Source organism: Mus caroli, chromosome 10 (genome assembly GCF_900094665.2).
Source record: "Mus caroli chromosome 10, CAROLI_EIJ_v1.1, whole genome shotgun sequence".
Classification (NCBI taxonomy): Eukaryota; Metazoa; Chordata; class Mammalia; order Rodentia; family Muridae; genus Mus; species Mus caroli.
The window spans coordinates 4,761,679-4,786,353 of NC_034579.1; the positions used below are offsets into that span (position 1 = coordinate 4,761,679).

The 24,675-nt window shown below is 43.3% G+C and overlaps 1 protein-coding gene across 1 annotated transcript in view; it reads right to left on the reverse strand.

Moving 5' to 3' along the window:
• Positions 1-693: 693 nt before the first annotated feature.
• Ust (uronyl 2-sulfotransferase) overlaps positions 694-24,675 on the reverse strand; it is a 293,808-nt gene continuing 269,826 nt past the window's right edge. Inside the window, exon 8 of the mRNA XM_021174866.1 lies at positions 694-3,617. Within this exon, the coding sequence (XP_021030525.1) occupies positions 3,334-3,617 (284 nt within the window). The 3' untranslated portion in view covers positions 694-3,333. The remainder of the gene's footprint in view (positions 3,618-24,675) is intronic.

The following is a 24,675-nucleotide window of genomic DNA, read 5'->3' on the forward strand; positions in this document are numbered from 1 at the left end:
ATACCACTGGCCAGGCAGAGGTTTGGCACATCTGTGATTCTGATGCGCTTACACAGAGAGATGTGGTCTGTCCTTCCTTTCCTACCTCACAGTACACATTGTAGATACTTTCGGTGGTTTAAATGAGAAGGGCATCCCCTACCCCATAGATGTGTGTATTTGAAAACTTGGTCCCCACTTGGTGACACCGTTAGCCTTGCTAGAGGAAGTGCCTCACTATGGGTCTTTTGTCCCAGTTTCACTCTCTCTGATAAAATGCCACGTAAGCTTTCTCTTCCTGCCGCCATGGCTGCCTGTTGCTATGTCTTCCATACCTTTGTGGGCTACCCACTTAGCAGCATAAACTAAGAGACAGCCTTTTCCCCTTAAGTGGTGTTTTTGCTTTTTTTGTTTTATCACAGCAACTGTAAAAGAAAAGTAAGTAACACTGTTCTCGTAGTCTGTGTGTGCTGATGTAGCAGCCGGACGGCAGGCCAATCAGCACAGACTGAAGCAGCCAATGTTTTAGTATTTTACACATACAACTAGATAAATGAATGGCTAGCTCAAGGTTTTTAGCTTGTCATGGTTTTGGTGTGTGTGTGTGTTTGTTTCTTATTTCTATTTGTTTCTTATTGGGAGGGGTGGGTCATATAGTTGCAAGGATGAAAGTTGATAGACTTTTCAAAGACACACGTTAAAAAAAAAGGACATCTTGAGAAAGGAAGGAAGTCTTTAATTTCCAGCTACCAAAATAACAGAAAAAATAAGGTCAACTTATTTATAATCATTTATTTCTATGGGTAATGAATAAATTAAGGAACACTTCACCTCAGACACAGATTGTTTTTTATTATAGCTAAGCTAATGCTTTAGTTCCATATATATTTTTGAACTTCCATCAATGTGAAACACCATTTTTTAATACTTTAAAAAAAAAAAAGACAGACTCACGAGCACTTTACAGCATTCAAGGAGAGCCAGCCGAGGGTTCATAAGACTATTTTTTCCTTTAAAAAAAACACCCATCCGACCAAAATAAAATCATTTTAATTAACTCCTTCCTGAGTAACTAAAACCTTGGAATGTGCTGAAAGGTTATAATAAATAAGGCGAGGACCAACTAGCTTAAAATGTATTTTCTTTTTAAATTAAACTATGTAAAATGTACAATATATTTCATGAAGTACAAACTATGATGGGCCAGGGCCCAAGCGAGCTGATGAAGTACCTTGACTTTTTAGGGTGTAGGGGCAGTGTGCTAGGCCAAGATACCAGGAGGGTCCTGCAACCAGTCAGCCAACCCCCTCACCCATGGTGTGACAGTGGCCATGGGTGGCAACTCGAACACATAGCAAGTGTTATGTGCACTTCTAGAAAGCAGGGGACCTTTCTGAGTGACCTGCTGTCCCGACGTTTGGACAACAGCCGAGAAAGTCTAGCTAACGCTGCTTTATCTTTGACTGTGGGATCTCGGTCAGCTGACCATCGCCATCACTGTATATGGAATACCATGGAGATGACTTACAAAGCCCCGCACTGCAGTCCTCATACTTGTTTGGAGAATGGTAGCAGGTGTTTTCTATGTTGCTCTTCAAAATCTGATTAATGGAAAGGCCCAGCTCTCTCTGAACAGGACAAAGACTATTTCCCCCTCTTTGAACAGCTCCCTTATCCATTTCCTGTCCCAGTTCCCTGAGGCAGAGCGGAGGAGGCCCATGAGTGGCCAGTGCTAGACTTCTCTACCTCTGTGGTCCCTGCCTTTCCTTTGAGCAGGGATCTGTCTTAATGCATTTCATGATGAAGGAGCTTCAGTATAGACTGGGCAGTTTTGCAGATTACGGGCTTTAGACCTTGGCCAGTGTCCAGTTTTAGTGAAGGAAGAAAACAAAATTCTAGAGAAACTTGATGGTTTCTGTAAAGTACAAAATGTGTGCCTGGTGTGCCAAGCCAGAGTCTTGTTTATCTTAAGTACTTCTAACTCACTTGGCTGTGTTCTTCAATGGCAGGTTCTGGGGTAAACCTGAGGCAGACACAAGTTGTCACCAAATGTCATTCCCACTACCATCACTGCAGTCTGGCTTCTCTAGTTGCATTCTATCAACCAGTGAGAATATGAAATTTTAAAATTTTCATGACTTAAAAAAAAAGACAATTCACTAATTAAAGGAGCAGAGCATCATGGGTAGTGGAGAGTTGTCAGGAGTAAATAGGTGCAAGGACTATTTTGGTGCAAAAGAATTGCCCAGTGTTTACTCAGATCATGTTGGGACACCAATCTACTCTACCCTAGCCAAGCAGGGTCCTGCTCAGACACTGTGGCATTGAGGTCTCTGACATTGGTGTCCCTGGGAAGGGTTATGGGGGCAAACAGGTTCTACAAGAAAATAGTTCTACTGTTGCTAGGGCAGGACTTGGAACCCTTAGTTACCAAACACAACAGCTCCTTCAGGTCTAGAAGGAATGAAAGATGCCAAGTTCGGTATAGCCCCATTGGCTATGAGTGTGCTTTCGGGATCGCACACAGTGTGCAATCGAGCTAAGGATTCCTGCCACACAAATCAAGGTCAGAAGTCAGTCAGTTTCTGGCACTTGCATGTGTAACAATGAGGTCCTTATGTTTGATCTGCCCTGCCAACACTTGACATAACAAGCTGACACCTTCCTGGGAATGCCTTCCAAGCAGAGCGATACTTGGGAATGGAAGTTCTCAATGGAGCTTACTGTGCACACAGCTTGATCTCGGCAAGCTTCCCTAGCTCTGATTTGTTGAGAAGGTGGATGCTGGACACTGACTTGTTCTCTCAGAGATAAGTACTGTGTTCTTGGTGACAGTGTCCCTGTGAGAGAGGCAGCATTCTACCGATGGGGTGAGGTGGGGTGGGGGGTAGAACCCCCAGAACCAGTGGGTTCCTCCCTCTTGTCTTCCTTCTACTCCTAGATGCTTCTAGACCCCTTCCTCTCTGAAATGGTTGTTTCTACAAGATACACGTCTGGATATCTTTACCATGGGTGTAATATTTTTGGAGCCATTTTACAAATGATAAAATGACTAAGATGGAGGGTATATCTCTCTTTTCTTTCACTGAAAGTGTCAGGTAGGGTTATTTTCTGAAGAGGTGCCTTGCGGTAGATCTGGGAAAGCCTCAAGGAGGGAAGAAAAACCACACAGAATAAAATTAAACAAATAAAACCCGCAAAACCGGGCATCTCCCAATGACCCCAACATGTGGGAATGTTTTGTTCTTTTTAATGCACTCGAGCATTAATGAAAGTCCCTTCAGAATTTCTCTTCCCCAAAGAACTTTGTAGAAGGGGGGATGAGGCCACAGAAGCCACAATCTGGTGCAGGTATCACCTCTTATAAATATCTTCTAGCCATTTTTCGTCATCTTGCTCCTCGTCATCGATTGGCTCCTCCGTCTCCAGAGGCGTGGGGATGAAGAACTGTGGTCTCACGGGAGGTCCGCTCGTGCGAGACTTCAGTCCAAGCTTGCGCTTGAGCAGGTGGAATTGTTCTCTGACGTAGTGGTAGAACTCGTACTCATATCTCATTCGCTGGTAGAGAATCTGCACCGCCTCGGGGGAGGGGACAGTCTTCCTCACGGTCACAGTCATGTTGCCAAGTTTCCTGTGCTCTGGAAAAGAACCAGGGAGCCCATGAGCAACTATCCAGGAAACCTTGTTTCAGGAGTAACCAGGGTGTATGAGACTGCCTGGTACTGGACATCCACCAAAGAGAAGAAAATGCCACCATGGGATATCTCATTTCTAGGCTTATTTGTTCTGGTGGTTTGGAAAGAATGGCCCTCATAGACTCGTGTGTTTGAATGCTTGGCCCATAGGGAGTGGCACTATTAGGAGGGTGTGTGTCACTGTGGGCCTGAGCTTTTAGGTTTCTTATATTCAGGCTACACTCAGTGTAGCACACAGCCTCCTGCTGTTGCCTGAGAATAAGGAGTAGAACTCTCAGATCCTTCTCCAGCACCACACATACCTGCATGTTGCCATGTTTGCTGTCATGATGATAATGGACTAAACCTCTGAATCTGTAAGCCAATCCCAGTTAAGTGATTTCCTTTGTAAGAGTGTCCTGGTCACTTTCACAGCAATGGAAACCCTAAGACATGTTCATCATCTTCTCCAGTTTGTTCTAAACTGGGTAAAAGGTGGGGGAAGGCAGTCTAGCCACTTGAAAGGTTTAGGAGGGATGGTCACATTGGAGTTGGAGGTTAGCTTGCTAGCACAGTGAGACCCTATGCTAATGAAAATGAAAAAACAATACCTACATGTTTTTTTTTTTTCTTCTGAGAGAGGGAGAGGAAGAAGAAAGAAGAAAAGAAAGGAAAGGAAAGATTCTTGAGATTTTTCCATTATTTAGTCCCAGCACTTACTATACAGACCAGACTGGCTGGCTCCTGACTCTCAGAGATCCACCTGCCTCTGCTCCCCACACTGCTGGAATGAAAGGCGTGCACCCACCACGCCAGGCTAGATTCTTGTGATTTCTACTATTTAATTTATTAGTTAAATAACTTGAGCCAGACTGTTCTAAAATGAATCTGAAGAATTATAAAAAGGATGCAGGCAGCCATTGGCTAAATATTTGGGACAATTCCACACAGAAGGAACGCAGGCAACAAAGACAACATTTGAGGAAATAACTTTCCGTTTGCCCACTGAAGGGCCCTCAGTCAGTGCTCCTGCTGTCTTGCTCATGCTCCTCTTTAAGGACGCTATGCCTGCATTTTATATTTGTGTACTGGGGAAGGAGGCCAAGCTTCTAGGGTAAGCACCTGTCTACGGACAGTGCATCCTGCAGAAAGCACTGGCGTCTTGCCTACCTTCATTTGGCAGAGCTGGCACCTGGACTGCCATCTTACATCTCTGGTGTGCATTTATCAATTAGCTGAGAGCCCAGGTATGGAAAACTGGGTATTATTTATTAGCCCCCTCAGATCCCAAAAGCAAGTAACACAAAAACCATGGTATACCAGCCTAATGAGTTCTGTAGGTAGGTCAACAGGCTGTGACCATTCTAGCAGCCAACAAAGAGTTTAGCATGTTACACTGCTCTTAAAGTAACAGTCACAATTATTACTAGGTATGAAACCATTTGGGAGTCAAGTCTCTTAACGAAAAAGGCTTCAGTGGAATTTAAAATAGTACCCATGGAGTAAGTAAGTCCAGTGGATTCTATCTGCTCCCAGATAGCCATAGCTCTGGGGACTCGGTTCAGACCCCTTCAAAACCTTACTGTACCTACACTTTATAAGGCAAAAAAATCTTCCATATATACACACATATACATATACACATACACATATACATACATACATATACATGTGTATACACACACACACACACACATATATATATATCTCCATCCCGAGGGGCCTTTCCATGAGGTTACCCAATTGTTCAAACTGTACCCACTTTTGAAAACCTGGTTAAAAGAAACACAAGACCAACTCTCTGCCAACTCCTCAGAATAGGCAGATAAGGCAGAAGAACTGCCCCTTTCCAGCTACAAGAGCTTAGAAAGACCCTTTCTTGGGTAGCAAGAGACCCCTAAGTATACTTCCATTTCCTTAGTTTTTGTCACTCTCTGTAGTCTCTCCTCATAAAACACGAGGACAATGGCAGCTGCTTTGGAGGGGTCTTAAGTGAGCCCATTTTGTCCTTTCTTTAATCAAATTTCAGTTTTACATTAACATCCAATTCTTGCTTCATTCACCTTTCCTTTCAGTCACTTTCACTGTTCTGTTAATCTCTCTCTCTCTCTCTCTCTCTCTCTCTCTCTCTCTCTCTCTCTCTCTCTCTCACACACACACACACACACACACACATAGCTTTTTCCCACCAAAACTCATTTTTGTGGGAGTGGGGATATAGCAAGTATTTGGGTGTCCTTGAACTTACCAACTGCAGCTGAGATGACCTTAAACTTAGGATCCTCCTGCCTCCACCTCCCCAGAGCTGAGATTGTAGCTGTATAGCATCACACCCAGTTTTTAAGGTGCTGGGAATTGAACCCTGGGTTTTGTGAATGCCAGGGAACTATTCTGTTGAGCTACATCACCACTGTGTCTCTTAAAGAGACCCTATCTCCATGCTTCTTTGGTGTCTTTCTGTCCTTACCACCACAGCCCAACTTCTTGCAGACCCGATTTTCAACATTCACAAGTTGGGTCCTTTAAGTTTTTCCTTTCTGTTGCCAAAATACTTCATTTAAGTGGTTCCTTGTTGGTCACTCTGTGGACCCTCTGCCAGCCCTTACAGGACAACCATACACTGTGTACCTTCTTAAACCACACCCCCTCTCATTTGGTACCTGTCACATTTTTTCCTTGTCTCTCTGGTTGCCTCCATCCCATTCTTTGCATCTCTCTTCTTCTTCAGTTTATTCTTTAAATGCCAAGTCCTAAAAATTACATTAATTTGGGGTTGGAGAGATGACTCAGTGGTTAAGAGCACTGACTGCTCTTCTAGAGGTCCTGAGTTCAATTCCCAGAATCACATCGTGGCTCACAACCATCTGTAAGGGGATCCAATGCCCTCTTCATGTCTGAAGACAGCTACAGTGTACTCATATACATAAAAATAAATAAGTCTTAATTTAGCATGTGTGTGTGCGTGTGTGTGTGTGTGTGTGTGTGTGTGTGTGTGTGTGTGTGTATACACCTATGTGGACAAGTATATGTACCACAGTGCATGCGTGAAAGTCAGAGGACAATTTTAGGGAGCTCATTTTAACTCCTTCCACTATGTGAGCGTCTGGGATCGGACTTGGATTGTCTGGCTTTGACTTGGATTGTCCAGCTTTGTAGCAAATGCTTTCCCTACTGAGCCTTCTCCTTGTCCCATGATAACAGCTTTTCAAGCTTTTGTTTCTCTAGAGCTAGAAAGCAGACTATAAGGTTAATGAAGCTGCCAGGAAGAGTTCTATTTGCAGGCAACGGAGGCTTAGACGTCATCACTGACAGGAAGTACCTTTTAGGGGTTAGAGTTCTGTCCACGGATATTGTACTTGATTTGCTATTCTCAGTAACTCTGGGCAGTATCCTTCTATAGAATACATATATCATGACCTTGCTTTTCAGTGGGGATATGCAATGAGCACATAGGTCATTCAGCAAGAAGGGTCATATGACAAGGAAGTAAATGGCAGTGAAAGATTTGAATCTAGGTCCTCCCTGCTGTTGAGGGTTCCCCCTAACCCATATGCACTGGGTCATAATGTAAATCCCAACCAACTCTGCTTTTGTGAGATAACAGGGGCTAAACTCCAATTCCAAGAAGAAAATCAGAGTCATCCTGAGCAAGCATTTCTTATGGCAATCCCTCCCTCCCTTAGCGAGAGCCAGTCAGGCTACAGTAGCAGGGTCAAGATACATAGAGATAATTTAAGACACTCTGCAGAGATGAGATAACTTAGCCATCCTGTTTGTCAGGTGGTTTTTGTCCCTATGTGTTCCTGCAGAATACACCAGATAAGCAGTTTTAAAAATATTAACCTGTTGACCCATCTGGAAATTTCTCAAGCTTTCTATAACTACAATAAATGCCCTGCAGCCCTAGACTCGGGGATCTTACTCTGACCTGTTGTGATGGGGATGTTGAGAGATCTTGCTCAAGAGAGCTCTTAGTAAAGACCCTTATGTGTTTGTATTGGGATTGGCTCCTTGGTCGTTTTGGGGGTCCCTGCAACTTGGACATAACAACAAATACTTTGGTTTCCATAGGCCTACCTATAGTAAGTATCCAGCATCATTTGGGAAGACCAGACAGTGGTCAGCTTGCCTTATACAGTCAATAGTGAATTTTCTTTATCCATTTTTCCTTACTTATGTGTACATGTGTGCACTTGTAAATGGTGCACTGTGTAGAGGCAAGGGACAATTTGTGGGAATCAGTTCTTTTCTTTCACCATGACGGTCCTAGGGCTCAAACTCAGGTCTCAAGGCTTGTCAGTAAGTGCCTTTATGTGCTGAGCCATCCTGCCAGTCCATCAATAGAGAACACTTCAAATCACATTTCAAAGGCACCCTGCCATGCATTTTCCTGCAGGGAATTCAATACTGTGGCTAAGCCTTCCCCGCTTTTGCAAAACACTGGCTATTCTTTCCAAACAAAACAAACTTGCTTAAACAGTGGAATTAAGTCTCTTCCTTGACTGTAGCTATACATAAAGTTGGGGATTTTTGTTATTGCTTCTTTTTTAAGAGTGTCATTGTTTTAGGCTTGAAACTACTACACTTTAGAGATCCACACTTGGCCAATGAGATGGCTGAGTGGTAAAAGTGCCTTGCTAGTCAAATCAAATGGGAGCTTCAGAGCTTGACTGCCAGTACCCATGGTGGAGGGGCAGCAGCCACTCCTGGAAGCTGTCTTCTGATCTCTGCAGTATAAACCCAGAAAGCAAGTATTTTCTATTAATGCTCCAGTCAGGCCTCCCTGGTATGTCCACTGCCACCTTCCCTACTCTTTTTACAAATATTTATTGAGCAGTAGTTTGGTACCAGGTGCAGGAGCTGCAAAAGGTGAATGGGACATTGTCCCCAGACATTCTGACAGCTTGCCATGTGCCAGGCTCTGTGAGATACATACACACACCTTTGATTTTGTGAACCTTCCCCCGCCCGCCCCCCCTCTCAGTGCACTGGGGTCATTTATCACCTTCACAGGCATGGCTCTCACACCAGAACCCGCTCAGGATCCCAGAGCTGGAAAACAGAGAAGCCAGACATTGGGTCTCAGACTGGCAAGCTGAGCCAAGTTTCAACTGTGCCCACCCTAAAGTGGAGCGGGTCCCCCAGGCTAAGGGGACACTCTCCCCCTCCCTCAGAACCCATGGCCACGGGCAGGGGAAGGCAGGGCATTCTGGTTTGCTTCTTGGTTGGATCAGCACTTCCTCTCGTGAACTGGTGGACTTTTCATAAATACTATGCAGAAAGATTCATCTTGTATAGCTGGGTGACCTTGGAATTCGCACCAAGGACCCTTGAGATTGCTCAAGGTGTTAAGCCCAGTATGTGAAGTCCTGAGACTGGAAAGAAGGCTTTCTGATTCCAGCCTAGCGCTTTCTGGCTATATCACAGGCTATTAATTTCCAAATTGAGTGGAAATCTATAACCACCCACTTCTCCTGGCCCAGTGTATACTCTGGCATTAAGGGGATTGATCCAAAAGAAGGGCTTGAGTGTTCTAACTTGGGTGGGGGAGGCAGTGCTGCGGGGAGCCCAGAAGGATCTGCTGAAAAACTTTGCAACCAGCAAAAGTGTTTTCAGAATGAAGGGGACGGTCTGTCTCCGTGTTAGCTCCCCAGTGCCCATCTCCACGCCTGGAATAGAGGAACCTTCCATAAGAGTTTGTTGTTTTGAAACCTGCATTTGAAATCCATCGGTAAGACTGGATTAACCCAAAGGGCAACTTTGGGTGTTGATGTTGCATAAGCTGTTGCTTGAGAAATCCCCTCCAAGTCTAGAAATCTCATTTCTTGAAGTAGACTAATAAAGAAGGCATGGCTGGGCTGGATGGGGAGTGGAAATCTGCTTTTTTTTTTTTTTTTTTTTTTTTTTTTTTTTTTTTTTTTTTTTTTTTTTTTATTAAATGTGTACACTTTTTTTTTTTTTTTTTTTCTGTCTTTCTGTTGAATCCATGTAATGGTGACAGGTCACTTTCATGAACTTGGTCAAGCTTTAGAATTACTACTGTAAGGTTGCCACACTTAAGTATCAGTGCAGACAGATATGCGCCTCTACCTCCTTACAGTTAACAACTATGTGCTAGGCATATTGTAACTAAATGAACTAAAGGACTCTGAGTACCTCTGGCCACAGTGACATCTATGTGACTTGATTCTGTTGTGTCAGTGGTGCGCAATGATTTGATTGGCTATAGTCTTCAATACTCTTTCATGTTCCGCCTCCCCCCCATCTGTTTTTTTGTTTGTTTGTTTGTTTGTTTTTGTTGTTGTTGTTTTTTGTTTTTTTTTAGAGATGGCATAAGAAAGCGTTTCCAGAACAAGGGTGAGGACCAGAGTTCAGATTTCCCGACACTCACATAAGAAGCTGGGGCAGAACAGGTTGCCTCTCATCCCACTGCTCAGGAGGCTGAGACTCAGGGCACATGGTTAGCCTGATTAGCTGAAGTGTTATGCTCTGGGTTTGGCGAGAGACCTTGACTCAATAAATAACGTAGAGAGGGTCTAAGAAAGACATCTGATGTTAGCTTCTGACTCTTTCCACATGTGTGCACACTGTACACACACCCACGCTTATGCATACTATACACATAGACACATGCAAAAATAGAAGGAGTAAAACAGTCATTCAGATCACACCCATTTGCTCCATGCACCAAGGCATCTGCTGTGGGTATCCATGGTGTCTTTTTGGTCAGCCTTGAGTAATTCCTTGTGGAAGATGTCATATCAGGAATACTGGGGACATCTTCAGAAAGCTGATCCTTCACAGGAAGTACTGCCTAACACAGACACCTCATCCCAGCTCAGCACCATGCTGCTGTTTCATTGAATGTAGGGCCATTGCAAAATGTGCAGGTGGCTGTGTGTCAACACATGGTCCGTTCAGTGAACCACTCTACCCATCTTGGGGATTCATGTTCAAATATGATAATAAGCATCGTCCACCACGAACCTAGCTTGTGTAGAAGACAGACTATGTGGTAACAGGCGTGACCTGCTTCACTCCAGCTGAGAAGAAGAGATGGTGCTTTTTCTGACCCAGATCTGGACATTCTGCTAAAGCCTCAACTCTCTCCACCCCTGTTGCACGGACATGATGTTTAGACTGGTTCATAGTCTTCGAACTCTAAAAAGCTCCTTTAATGTAAATAAAAAAAGAAATCACAAACCTGCCACTTGGAGCCTCCCCTACCACCCGTCTTAGCCTGCCAAAGGCGTATAATGGAAATACGTTGTTGCCTTGACTCTGGGCCAGAATAAACAATCTGGAAACAGTATGTAAACCCAGCTGCGGCCCAGGACAGAGGCCTTGCTTTATGACCTTGGAGGGGCTAACCTAGTGCAAAAGAATCAGACCTCATTGCTGGCTGGAGCTGTGTTTGATACTGGACAGACTCTGCGTCTCCCTGTCTCCATTTGAGAGAATGAATACTTCACAGGGAAAGGAGGGCCTCCCACTCGCCAATCTAGACTTGTTTTAACCTGCTCCAACAGAGGTCACGTGTGCAAGAAATGGATATGTGCTTCATAGGAACGCAAGTGAGGTCAAATTTTACCTGGGGTGGAGGCAGGCATCGTCAGAAGGTAGGTATCATTTTTCAGCTTCTGGTTAGCTGAACAGTGATTGACAAGAGGCCCTGTCACTTTAGCAAGTGTTCTGTTTTTTCAAAAAAAAAAAAAAAATCTGCATTTTATTATTCCCAGGTTAGAAGATTAGACCCAGAAATTTCTAGCACACAAAAGAGAGGAAGACTATTTCAGTTGACGGGTGAGGAGGAGTTGGAGTGGAGCTCTAGGCAGCAGGGTCGAGGCAGAGTGAGCAACAGGGCAAGTGCCATAGGTCTGCCACCCTAGCAACTCCTGCAGAGCCCTGCGCAGGACACTATGAACACGATGTGAACACGATGTGAACACGATGTGTGTCACAGATAGAGTAAACTCATTTCCTGAATTATGCAGGGCGGCCACCCAGTTCCGACACATGAAATACAACTGCAGGGTAGTCTGGCCGCCCTGCAGCTGCGAGCAATGGAAATGAACGTGTGTCACTCTGACTTCACAGCAGTAGGCGGGGCTGGCAGGAGGCGCTTTTGATGTGCCACTCGCGTGATTGATGGCATGCTAAGGTCAGCTTCTTGGAGGTATGGCAATTAAGGGAGGCGGGGTGTGCACATTTCATGGCTGTCTCTGAGTTTAAGGTTGGTAAAGTAAACAGGGTTTTTTCTTTCTTTTTCTTTTTGGTCTTCATTTTAGATCTAGAAGTATAAATAACTAAAAATTAAGTTGAGATCACTTTGAATTTCAAGAGAACTTTGCTCTGTGCAGCCAAATGCAAATTACATGGTTTTCTCCATTCCCCCAGAGTGCTAGGCTCCTTTGAAGAATGAAAATGAAGGCCTTTTAACACTCCTTCTCTCCTTTGATAGTTGGAATTAGGAGGAGAATGCATTTGGCTTATGTGGCGTGGGTCAACAAAAGTCCACAGAGACCAGGATGTAATGGGTCGCCAAACACCCATGGAGATTGGAGCACTGCCCATTTTGGGGTAGAGGCTAATTGGTCAGTAGCCTGCCATGAGACAGGTAGAAATGTCACATGGGTGGCTCTCAACTCTAGACTCTAAAGACAAGGGTGGCCTGCTGAAGTGACTCCTACTTGGGCATCTCAGCTACACATCAGTTAACTTGGAACCTGTCAAGCCAGCAAAGATGGCAGTGGCCATGGTAGGGGCCGTGGCAGGGACAACAGCTGTGGAGGAGCAGTCAAGTTGGTAATTTAGTGGCCTGGACTCAGAGCACACATTTATTGATGCTCAGTGGTGTACCTGGTAAGCCCAATGCAAAGAATATGAGGCCCTTTAAGAGCTGAACACACAGACTTACCCCTGAGAAAGAGCAAATAATAATCAGAAAAACAGACAGACAAAAACCCTCCCATAACCACTTGGGAATCCTTGTTCCCTGGGGACCTAGTGAGCCTCCTTCTAATGGAAAATCAGAAGGGGAAAGAAGGGGCATCACAAGGTTTGATCTTTGTAGTAAGCAAATGCATTTTTTGGTTAGGTCAGATGAATGAAGACTCTGGATAAACCAATAACGGAGGGTACTGACACCTGCAGATGCCAAATGGGGGCCTGAGTATCTGCAGTGGAGCCGAGGCACCTACAGAAGCAAGCCAACTACACATGGAGATCCTAAAGCTTAGAAACAAGCACCAGGGCTGGAAGAGGCACCTTGGGTCCTCCTGGTGCCATTCACATGCTGGAGAGGGATCTGTAGGGCACAACCCAGTGCCTGTCTAGGTCAAGGCTCTAGGATTTGGCTTTCCCTGGCACTTAAAATTGGTAGGCAGAGGACAAATTGCTATCAGGTGTTTTCTCCCCAAGTCTGGACTCCAAATCAGCCCAAGAGCTGGTAACTTCTTTGAAAGACTCTACTAACCTACACACACACGTGTACACACACATGTGTACACACACACACACGTGTACACACACACACACGTGTACACACACACACGTGTACACACACACACACAAGTGTACACACACACACGTGTACACACACACACAAGTGTACACACACACACAAGTGTACACACATACACACGTGTACACACACACATGTACACACACGTGTGTACACACACGTACACACACATACACACACACGTGTACACACACACACGTACACACACGTGTACACACACACACCACACACACGTGTACACACACACGTACACACACGTGTACACACACACACACACACACGTGTACACACACACACACACACACATACACACACACAGGCGCTCTCCTGTTGAGACCTAACTCTGATGTTAGGTTAATGGCTATCACTCACCCACAGATGATGGCACAGCCACAGGGAAGTTCTCCTGGCGATCTGTTTTCCTCAAAGGTTTCCCCCCAAATCAAGTTGCTTCTGCGGTTCTACACAGAATTATAAGGCCCCAGGGCACAATGTCAGCTTTATGGCTTGGACCTTTCTAAAAGGTATAGTTTTCAACTGAAAAATTCATGTATACAGACACTTATGTATGCATATATACATGTAAATAGATACAGGTGGGCAAATTTTAGGAAAACTTACAGAAAAATTAAGACACTAAAGTGACTTTTAATCAAGTCATGGTTATTACTATGGCAACACATTTCCTCTCTGTGTTTTACTTAAGCACATGAATTACAAAATGCACTGATTATATTTGGTTTTATGCTCTTTTACATAACTTCTATATGTGTAATTTATATGTTGTATATTTATGTACGTTTGATATAACTACAGTTTATAATTTATACTTTATACTTATATTTTAGATTTTATCCCAGGTTCATTTCCCCATCCTTTTAAGACAGGATCTTTCTCTGTATCCAGGCTTCACCAGAACTTAGGGAAATCCTCCACCCTCGGCCTTCCAACAACTAGAATTTACAGTCATGAGTTACCACACTCAGCCTTCCAAGTGCTAATTTGCAGTGCATTTTAAGATCTAATGTCTGAAAATCACACAGACACACCACTTCTCCTCATAGGGCTCTTCTGTTTCTACAGCTCTACATGATTTGTGATGACATCTTAGTTGACCAATGACCTCGAGCCCTGTTTCCCTAAGATCAATGCAGGCTCAGATGCCCAGGGGTCCGTTTTCTTCTTTTCAGTGGCTTCTCACAGCTCTGTGACACTTATTTAGAATTTATATGACATGATTTTCCTAAACAGCAAGGCCTTTACCACTCAGCTTATTAAGGATTCAAGGCTAGGAGAACAGAAAGAGCTCCGGCAGTGATCTTGTTACGTGTGGCTGCCCAAAGAGCAACAACACAAGCAATTCCTGGCAATGATGACAATTACAGATGAGAATTAGCCCCTCATTTCCTCCTCCTTATTGGTAATTCTAAATGGCTTTTAACAGAGTAGAGCCCATTGTCATTTTTGTTTTGTCTCAACATTCTGTCTATCACCTTCATCGGTCTTAACAGGGGACCTGACAGTCAGTCCCTGGAGCCAGCAACTGGGATGCTTTCTCTAGAATGCTAACCACGGTGAAAGTTTCATAAGCTGAATGGTGAAGCTGTTCATGGGGGCTGAACGTGTAAGATAAGGGAGCTATGTAACCTCCTGCCCAGACATTAAGAAGTTAAGTTAATGAGAAGTGCTACTCAAAATAGCCATTGCCAAGTCTGGGAGTGTGAGACGATGTTCTGAGGATGCGGTCCCTTCCCTCCAGCGTGTGTGCAATGCTCCCTTCAAATCTGATCCACTTGATCTGGGCAGCTCCAAGCCCTGAGTGCAGCAGGCTTTGGGGGAGAGTAAAGGAACAGGCTTCCTGCCGATTCCTTTCCCCATTTACTATAAGATTTGCAACTGTGTGTGCAGGAGGACAGAGCATGTATTTACAAGCACATCCAGAGCAGAGCCTATGAAAGAATGCACTGAGGGGCCCATTCCCGTTTGTACGGAGGCCCATTTGTTTATTTAAGCTAAGTTTGAAACTGCCCACTAAACGTCAGACACGCCAGGACCATCAGAGGGAGGTATGGCAGGGTAAAGTCACGGAGCTTGAAAATAGAGTGGTAATTGTTCGGTATTAACATTTATGCACTGTAAAAATGTTATAGACACACTAAACTGGCAAAAGCAATCTGGGAGGACAAAATATATTAAAAATAGTATTGAAAGTTTTTGTTACAGTAAGAACATGAATTTGTAGCTGAAAATAAATTCATTTTTTAAAAAAAGATTTCTTTATTATTATAATTAAGTACACCATAGCTGGATCTCATTACAGGTGGTTGTGAGCCACCATGTTATTGCTGGGATTTGAACTCAGGAGTTCTTACCCGCTGAGCCATTTCGCCAGCTCCTGAAAATAAATTCTAATGAGAAAACTCCAGCACTTTCATTCTTCTGATGTGAGAAAGACTAGTGTGTTGGGCAGAAGCTCTGAAAGGCAGCAGTAAAAGAAGGCGGTGGGGGAGGGCTCATGGTCCACATTTAAGAGAAGCTGCAGAAGCCTGCTGCATTAGTGGGAGAGAGGTCAGACGGCCAGGACAGACTTCTGTTGTAAAGCAAGCCTGAAACTATGGTAATGTGTGCCAGGGTCCTTGTCTCTTCTGTCACAGCCCTTTCCTTCCATTTCCCCTTCTTCCCTCCCTCCGTCTTTTCTTACCTTTCCCCTCCCCTCCTCTCTGCTCTCCCCTTTCTCTCCCCTCCCCTTCTCTCTCCCCTCCCCCTCCCTTTCTCCCCTCCTCTCCCTCCTTTTCTTCTCCCCCCTTCTTTCCTCTTATCCTTCTGCAACTGGACTGGAATTGAATCAAAGGCTTGAGCATTGGAAGCCAAGCGTTGTACCTCTGAGCTTCGCTCCCACCCATAGCCATCTTCCTAGATAACATAGAACAAAAGGTTCACAGAGAAACCACTTACTATGCTGGAAGGAGCATGCTATAGATTAGAAGAAGCCAAGAAAGAGGTGCTGATTTTTAAGATTTTTTTTAAGAGCATTATTTTAAAAACTGCTCCTAGCTACCATTAGGCTCTGATATCATCATATCTGGTTCACTGTATAATGGTTTTAAAGGCAGGTGGGGGAAAGGACAGGAGGGAAGGGATAACCAGGCTGCCATTTGAGACAGTCTTCCAGACTGCATTCAAAAGATGGAAAACCAAAGATGTCTGAGGGAGAAAATTCAACTGGAAAAGCTGTAAGCCATTACATCGTAGACTTACTGGAGCATGAAATGAAATTTCATGATGTTCTAAAAACAACAACCTAAGTGCTTAGAGCTGAGTAAGCGAATTGGCACCCCATCCATACCATACTTTTATCTCATTTTGATAGAATAGTGGAAACTGGTTCATAAGGGCCCAATCCTCTTTTCCAAGTCACGCACAGTTAGAGAAACACTTTTTAAAAATCACTTCTAGTCGCTCTGCCTTCTAAAAAAAAACCACACACATATAGACACATCGGTTGATCGATGACTTTCAGTGTCTTTTCTTCTTGACAGCCTGTCACAGAGTGACTGATTTAAAGCTCTCCATGGACCCACCCTCCCACCAGCCTGTCTACAATCCTCATCTTCACTACCACATCTCTTGAGTTTCCACGAGGGCTGTGGGCTTTCAGACAGAAACACTGGAAATCATGGGCTTGGTTTCCAAATGTCCCTTCTTCCTGTTTTACTCTTTGACCCAAAGAGAAAGTTACCAATGATTTCTGATCCAGAAAACAACGTGGTCAATTTCCAAACTTAGACCAGCTTCACAGTACCATCACACTGGCCTGTGGTCTCCATAGCCCAGTTTCCTTTCTTAGACTAAAAATTTATTTGTTACTTGTCACCACATAAGACAGAGATCTTAAACAATAAAAAAACAATCTATTATGTGTTGCCTTTTAAAAATAGTTCTTACACTACTACCCCCCTGCATGTGTCCATGTGCCTAGAGGTTGGAGAACAATGCCTATGAGTTGGTTTTCTCTTTCTACCTGGAGCAGGAAGGGGGATAGTCAAATGTAGGTCGACACAACCTTGGAGACAAGTGCCTTTACCTACTAAGCCATCATTGCAGCCCTCATAGTTTCTTTATAAGACCATATGAAGTAATTTGTTTCTGTAAGATGTGCTCATTACTGGTCTCTCATGAGAAGGTGTCTTTAGGTTTTCCCATTATGAACAGACACCACGACCAAGCCAACTCTTATAAGGACATTTAATTGGGGCTGGGTTACAGGGGTTTAGAGGTTCAATCCATTATCATTCAAGGCAGGAACATGGCAGTGTCCAGTCAGGCATGGAGTGTTGGAGGAGCTGAGTGTTCTACATCTTGTACAAGGCAAAGGAGAAGGCAAAGCCAGGAGAAGACTGGCTTCTAAGCAGCTAGGCTGATGGTCTTAAAGCCCACGCCCACAGTGACACACCTACTCTAAGGCCACACCTCCAAATAGTGCCATGTCCTGGGGCCAAGCATAGTCAAACCAAGACAGAAGGCCAGGAAGAATCTCAGTAAGAGTGTGTTCCTCTTTAGCAATGAGCACATGGCGATGCTGGGAACACAATGGCTGAGGAATGAGCATGTCCTCACTGCTAACTTCCATACGATGTCAACCCAAAGGATCACATACCATACAGCTTAACTCAGTCATCACAGCTTGGATCTTAATGTACGACAATAAAACACACTGGCAATGCCTTGGCTAATTAGAGGGGAATGACATCTCTTTGGTTCTTTGAGTAGATTTAATGTCTCCCATCTTTTTTGAACATTTGCAGAAATTAGGATGAGAGAGCTGTGGAGGCCACAGGGAGGGAGCTAGAACATGCAGAAGAATCATTCTTGCTCTTCAAGTTTGCCAGCCCTGGTCAGAGGCAACAGAGGGTCATGGGAACTGCAGCTTGTGTTGTGTCAATTCCACACTGGGTGGGTTTTAGAGGTCACAATCAGGAGCAGCATTTCAATCCATGTATTAAAGGTTTTTTTTTTTTTTTTTTTTTGACTACCAGGGCTGACTGTTCAGAACAGCTCTGGAGATGACCCCAAGCGGACATTTTTGGCCAGGAGAACATCTTGAAGGTGTTTAGACCACCATGCATCTGTATTCCTGGAGGTGCTTAGATTCCATTTTCCATATGTTAATTGTTGCAACATCATTCTTTATATCCACTTGGAGTGTTTAAGAGGGAGTTAGGTTTCAGTTCCATATAACACCCTTAGTTTATCTCCTGGATGGAGAGATACATGAATAACCACTTTTTCCTAATGTAAAATAAATACAGACAAACTAGGCTGTAATTCAAGCTTATACTTTACAGCAGCAGATGATAAATAAGCCATTTCCATAACTGTCATGTTAAAACCAGATGACATATGGGCTTGGTCTGTACACATAAAGATGAACATGGAGATAGGAGGAATACTAGTATTTTAGGGGAAATATATGATACTCACTGTTAGTGTGGAATGTTTGTAATTGCTATTCATAGCATACCAACTCAATGGTATTCATGAATAATAAAGGCCTTTGCTAAGCATTTGAAAAGTAATAATTCTTGTTAGCACCCTAGCAAGACCCAACTACAATGTAAGTTGATTTTTACTAGTGGGTAATCATATTTCTTTCTAGTAGACTATGTATTTTCACATGTAATATAAAAATAAATGTTACTGAATGTCAACTCACTTTAAATTGAACAGTGAACACATTGCTGAACATTTCTCAATTTATGTGACTAGAATGATTCACCTACTAAAAAGAATTTTAAGTTTGTTCATCAATCACTAGTTAGTTCTACATGAGTCACACACTCAGAGGAACTTTGCGACACCAGCAGCCATTCGCAGAAATTAGACAGAAAGGACCTCCATTTTTGCTTCACTATTTTAGAAAAATAAGCAGTTTTGCTTGGACTGTTTACTTTCATACATTCCAGTCCTCCATGCATTAGAAAGCCTTACGAAAGCCAAAGTCATTGACATGGCAGAAACAAATGGCTTTACTGTTGTCAAAGCTGAGCCTCTGCAAGCACCTTATTAAAGTGGCCGCTTGAGTAATTCCCAACCATTAAAACCTTTACCCTGTGAAAAAGAGACTAATGTGTCAAGACGTCAGAGACCAGCATCATGCCAGCACCACTGTGCTTCCTAGAAACACTGACATCTTACACATTTAGCAGAGTGGAATGTCCTAGTCCTCTCAGGTGCCATCCCTCCATGGATCTTCATCTCTCACTCTGCACTCTGCATGGAGGATAAGTGAAGGCAAGGGCTACACAGAGGTGTGTTAGAAGTCACCTGGCCTGGGTGTGAGAGCTGCCTCTACCAACTGCCAGCTCAGTGACTGTGGGAGGCCCCAGATTCCCTCCAAGATGATGGTCCCCACATTTATAAAATGAACGAAATTATAGAATCAACTGCATAGGGTGACCATTAAATAAAACACACAAGTTAAGGTTTGACAACAGGTCCTGAAGCCCAACAAGTCCCCAACAAGGGTAAAACTGCCACGACTGACAAATGCTGTTGCTGGTACCAATTCTTAACCAGAAACAGAAAGTAACAGTTAATTAGCCTAACAGGTTACAAAAGAAGGGCTCTTGTGTATGATATGACCACAAGGCTCTTGTCAAAACAATCCTGCTCAAAGGCCCTTGCAACTTTATACCAAAACACCCCCCCCCCCCCCCCCCCGGGACAGCTGCTTAGCAACAATCTGTTCAACCTCAGCATCACTCTCCTTGGTGATTCTGTGGCCAAGGACTGTTATTTCAGAATGTCTTCTGTAATTCTCCTCATCGAGGCTTCAAAACCTTCCCTTACCCTCTTTGACGGTGTTCACCATTTACCATGTCATATATTCCCGCAGCAATGTTTTGGTGTCTCAAACATCAATACTCTATCAACACTCCTTGGAAAGCCTCTGTGTGTGTTTCTTAGGTTGACAGTCTAAGAACAAGTGCTGCCACCCTCCGTTTCAAAGTGTTCCCTTAGGATGCCGGTATTCTGTCATCACACCAGGGAAATCACTAACCTTCCCAATTAAGACAAAAAAGAATCCAAGTTCTAGTTTGACTGAAACAGAGTACAAGGCTGTTCTCACTGACACATCAAGTCTTCCCTAGGATTTTAAGATCTGCCAGTCCGGTGACAATAGTCACATTCTGTACCATCTTCACAGACTCTCATGGGGCTTTCTCCATCCACATCTCCATAGCTTTATAAAATTATCACAGAAGGTTGTGCTTAGAGAGGCCACACAACCTATAGTTGACCCTATTTTCTTTAAGAACTTTTGAATAATACATATTGGAAGTTTCATACATTTTTTTATCTCCCCTGTCCCATTTGGGCAACACTCTCTTTTCTGTACAAGTGATCTTCTTAAAGTTGTTCTAATTTAATTTTCTCTCTCTCTCTCTCTCTCTCTCTCTCTCTCTCTCTCTCTCTGTGTGTGTGTGTGTAAGCATCTGTATGCACATAAAAGCCAGAGGACAACTTTCAAGAGTCGGCTCTCCCTTTCCACTGTGGGCCATCTTGTTAATCTTCCATTTTCTTTTGTCTTGCATCTGGCCTGTTCTTGACATATAACAGGCTTTCAATAAAGTTTTACAAGATCTCTCTACTGTCATCGCTACAATATCTGGGTATTTAAGGGAAAAGACAGTACACAGACAGAGACAGTACACACACAAAGGGCTCATTGGGTCCCTGGGTACATCAGACGATTTAGTGTTTATTCCTTGGCTTGGTTTTCTGATTTATGTGATTTGATAAAACCAATTCATTCCTGGTTTCTTAGGGAATGACATGCTACTTAAAAAATTAAAAATACAGAATATCATTTTGAGACTAAATTGGAATTCTGTTTGAAAGATGCCCAACAATTGATATTAGAAAGATCAGGTCCATTCAAAGACCATTTGCTTTCTGTGTTGATATGCCCATTTTTACCAGAATGTTCACTCTTTAGTGGGTAAAGCCAGCTCTATTTTCTATATCTCTTCTAATCAGAAGTAGGAATACTGGCTACACTGTCATTCTCTAACCTTGAGAATAACCGTTTCCCACAGATATGGCTGTGCAGGACCTATAGCTCTGGTAGGGCTTCACTGACCATGAAAGGAAACGCTTGCTTCCTGCCTAGTCCCAGCTTGTAGAATCCACATCATGCCATGAAGGCTGGCCTTTGAACTCACTCTTCCAATCAACTCCAAATCCCATCATCTTTCCCTGGGGAACCGAGACCTCCATCTTAGCTGCCTCCCACCCAGCTAAAACACAGGACCAGCTGTTGCCCTGGCTCTGGCTTCTTAAGATGCAGAGGTTCCTGGATCTTTAAGAAACAGTGAACCGAGTGGAAAAGAGTCAGGAGGACACGTGCAGGTACTCACATTCCAACCCCCCTCACACACCATTTTTCTCTCTTATCTCTTGATTTCCAGCATTTTTGCAGAATTAGTCATTTATCATATAAAAACTTGGAATAGTGACTTATATTCTCTAGGGAGTATAGTGGTGGCGGCTTACCTCTATCTAAAGAAAAGTTCCTGGCTTTTATTTTGGTCACTTAATTTTGAAGGAATTTTGAAATACTTTACGGAAAGATATCAACGAGGCCTGACTTCACTCCTGAATCATGCTGGTGTTTTCTTCTCAGCAAGGAGCCTCATCAGTCACCGGGAACAGTAAATAGGCACATGTCATTCTAGCATTCCTACAGGACTGGGCTGTGGAACGCAAGCACAGTTGGACTGTCCACACCTACCAAGCTTAATAAATCCGTGCCTCTGGATGTCACGGCAAGGAGACTTTATTAGGTGCCACCTGTAATCACTCAATTAAAAACAAATAAAGGATGCATGCTTAAGTCTTGGCCCTCACATGGAAAACAGCTGCACTGCTCACATCTGGTTTGGCTAAGCCATGATCCTGGTATTTTAATCTTAGAAGGTGAGCACGTTAGCTGTCTTAGAGTTAAGGCAATTTGTTCTCCAATTAAGGGCAGTTATGCACTAATGGAAATGATCTATGTGTTCCCTCATATAATGAAACCATCCAATGGATCTGTGCAGTTGCTCCAAATGGTCAAGCTTTTCGACTGTATGCTTGGTTTTTATGACAGCAAGATAATGTCAATATAACTAGAGATTAGAGAGAGGCAGAATGCTAGTATTTCAGGGCTTGGAACTTACATACCTTACATACCTATTACATTGTATACCTCCTATGTGCCGAGCAGGAAGGACTGTGTGCATATTTGCTTGTGTGTGTGTGCTGGTGGACATACATCTCACAGTGGGTTTTTAAAGGACCACTGATAAGAACTTGGCAGTCCCCTTGGTGGACAAAAGAAACACTGTGGAAGCAAGGTTAGTAATCTGTAGAGAGAGAACCTGGCAGCAGGACAAACCACAAGTCGAACCCAGGCTGGCATCTGAATGACTGAGCTCTTCTCTGGCCTTCTTGGTCAACACTGCCTACCATGCAGGGGCTTAGAGGGACAGGGAAGGGACAGAATAATGGGTGCCTTATCATTGCTCAAGGGACCCAGGGCCTTCTCCTCTTGCTTTCACTAGAAAATTCAATCATTTTCCTGAACCCCACCTTTAACATTCAGTGTGTTTATGATATAAGAGTTGGAAATGTTTTTAAGAATTATTGGTAACCTCATTATACAAACATATGTATGACTAACTGTCCAAGCATTTTGAGGCATGTCAACTTTATCACTGTCTTGTGCTTACACGGTTCCTCAAATGCAATGGCACCATCCTATAAGTACTGTCTGCTGTCCTTCCTTTGCTTGCTTCTCATTACAGTACATGTCCCATGCCCACTCATGTTATCATGTGCTTTGGAAAGCATGCTCTATTAGTTTTCTTGTTTGATGTTTTTCACACTGGAGCATCTTGTCTACTTAACCACTGTCCCATTTTGTGTGTGTGTGTGTGTGTGTGTGTGTGTGTGTGTGTGTGGATGGATGGCCAGAAGAAGTCATTGGATCCCTTGCAGCTGGAGTTACAGGTTATGAGCCCTCTGAGTAGGCTCTGGGAATCAAATTAAAATATTTTAGAAGAGCAGGATGTATTCTTAACTACTGAGCCATTTATCTGGCCCCCAACCTCTTATTGTTGGATAGTTAAATCTGATTTTGCCTTACAATTGCAAACTATAATGAGAATATCATGGTAGCTTCAATGCAACTGGCATCTACTCTCTCTCTCTCTCTCTCTCTCTCTCTCTCCCCCCCCCCCGTATATATCTTTGTATCTATNTATCTATCTATGTATCTATGTATCTATGTATCTATGTATCTATGTATCTATCTATCTATCTATCTATCTATCTATCTATCTATCTATCTGATTTGAATGGCTTATGGTATACAGGTATTTTTTCATCAAGAAGTTGAATAAATAAAGATATTAAAGATATGTGCTATAAACATAGCACAAGAACACAATTTGATAAGATTTCACAGCTGTTATAATCATCAACCACCAGGGCCACAATCAAGATCCAGGATTTTTCCATCAGTTGACCAGCTATAGACATTTTGAAGGCTCATGTTATACAGCATCAAATTACTTTTAGCAAGGAGTGGTGTCTTATGACTGTAATTCTAGCACTTGGGAGGTGAAGACAGGAGGACCAGGAATTCTATACTTCTTTGGCTACATACTGAGCTTGAAGCTCAGCTGGGATTGCATAAGAACCCATCTCAAAAACTCCAAACTAACAATGTTAGCAATAAGTTATTATTAATCAATTAAGCAATATATTATTAATATACATATTCTGAATATGTATATTAATATACATGTGTACATTATATGTATACATAATATACATATCCATATTCTTTTCCCTCAGGTTGTATAGTGGGCTACTAAATTGGCATTTCCTTGCCTTCTTCCCTTCAGGGACTTCTATATTGCTTAGTGGTCACTTGTATAATGAATAATAACAATTTAATAGACAATGTGCTTGCATTATTAATGTGAGTATCTGCTATTACTTGTTCTCTAAGCAGCCTGTGCTAAAAGGAAAAGGAAGAAGATTTAAGGAGGAGGGGCTGCAGCAGTTCTCAATCTGTGTGTCACAACCCCTTCTAGAGTGACATAGCAGATATCCTTCATATTAGATACTTAATTATGATTCAAAACAGTAGCAATGTCATAGTTATGAAGCAGCAACGAACATGATTTTTTTGGTTGGGGTCACCACAGCATGAGGAACTGTATTAAAGGGTCACAGCGTTAGGAAGGCTGAGAGCCACTGGCTTAGAGAGAGGATTTGGGGTGTGTGCTGTTCAGGAGACAATGGGAGTCTGTTCCTCTCTTCTGTGTCTTTGCTATGAGGTGACCCACTTTGCTCTGCAGGTGTTCTCACCATGATGTGCTAACACCTCCAGTCTGATATCTGATCTTAGGCTAAACCCTTGAGCTCAAACAAACCTTTGTACTTGTT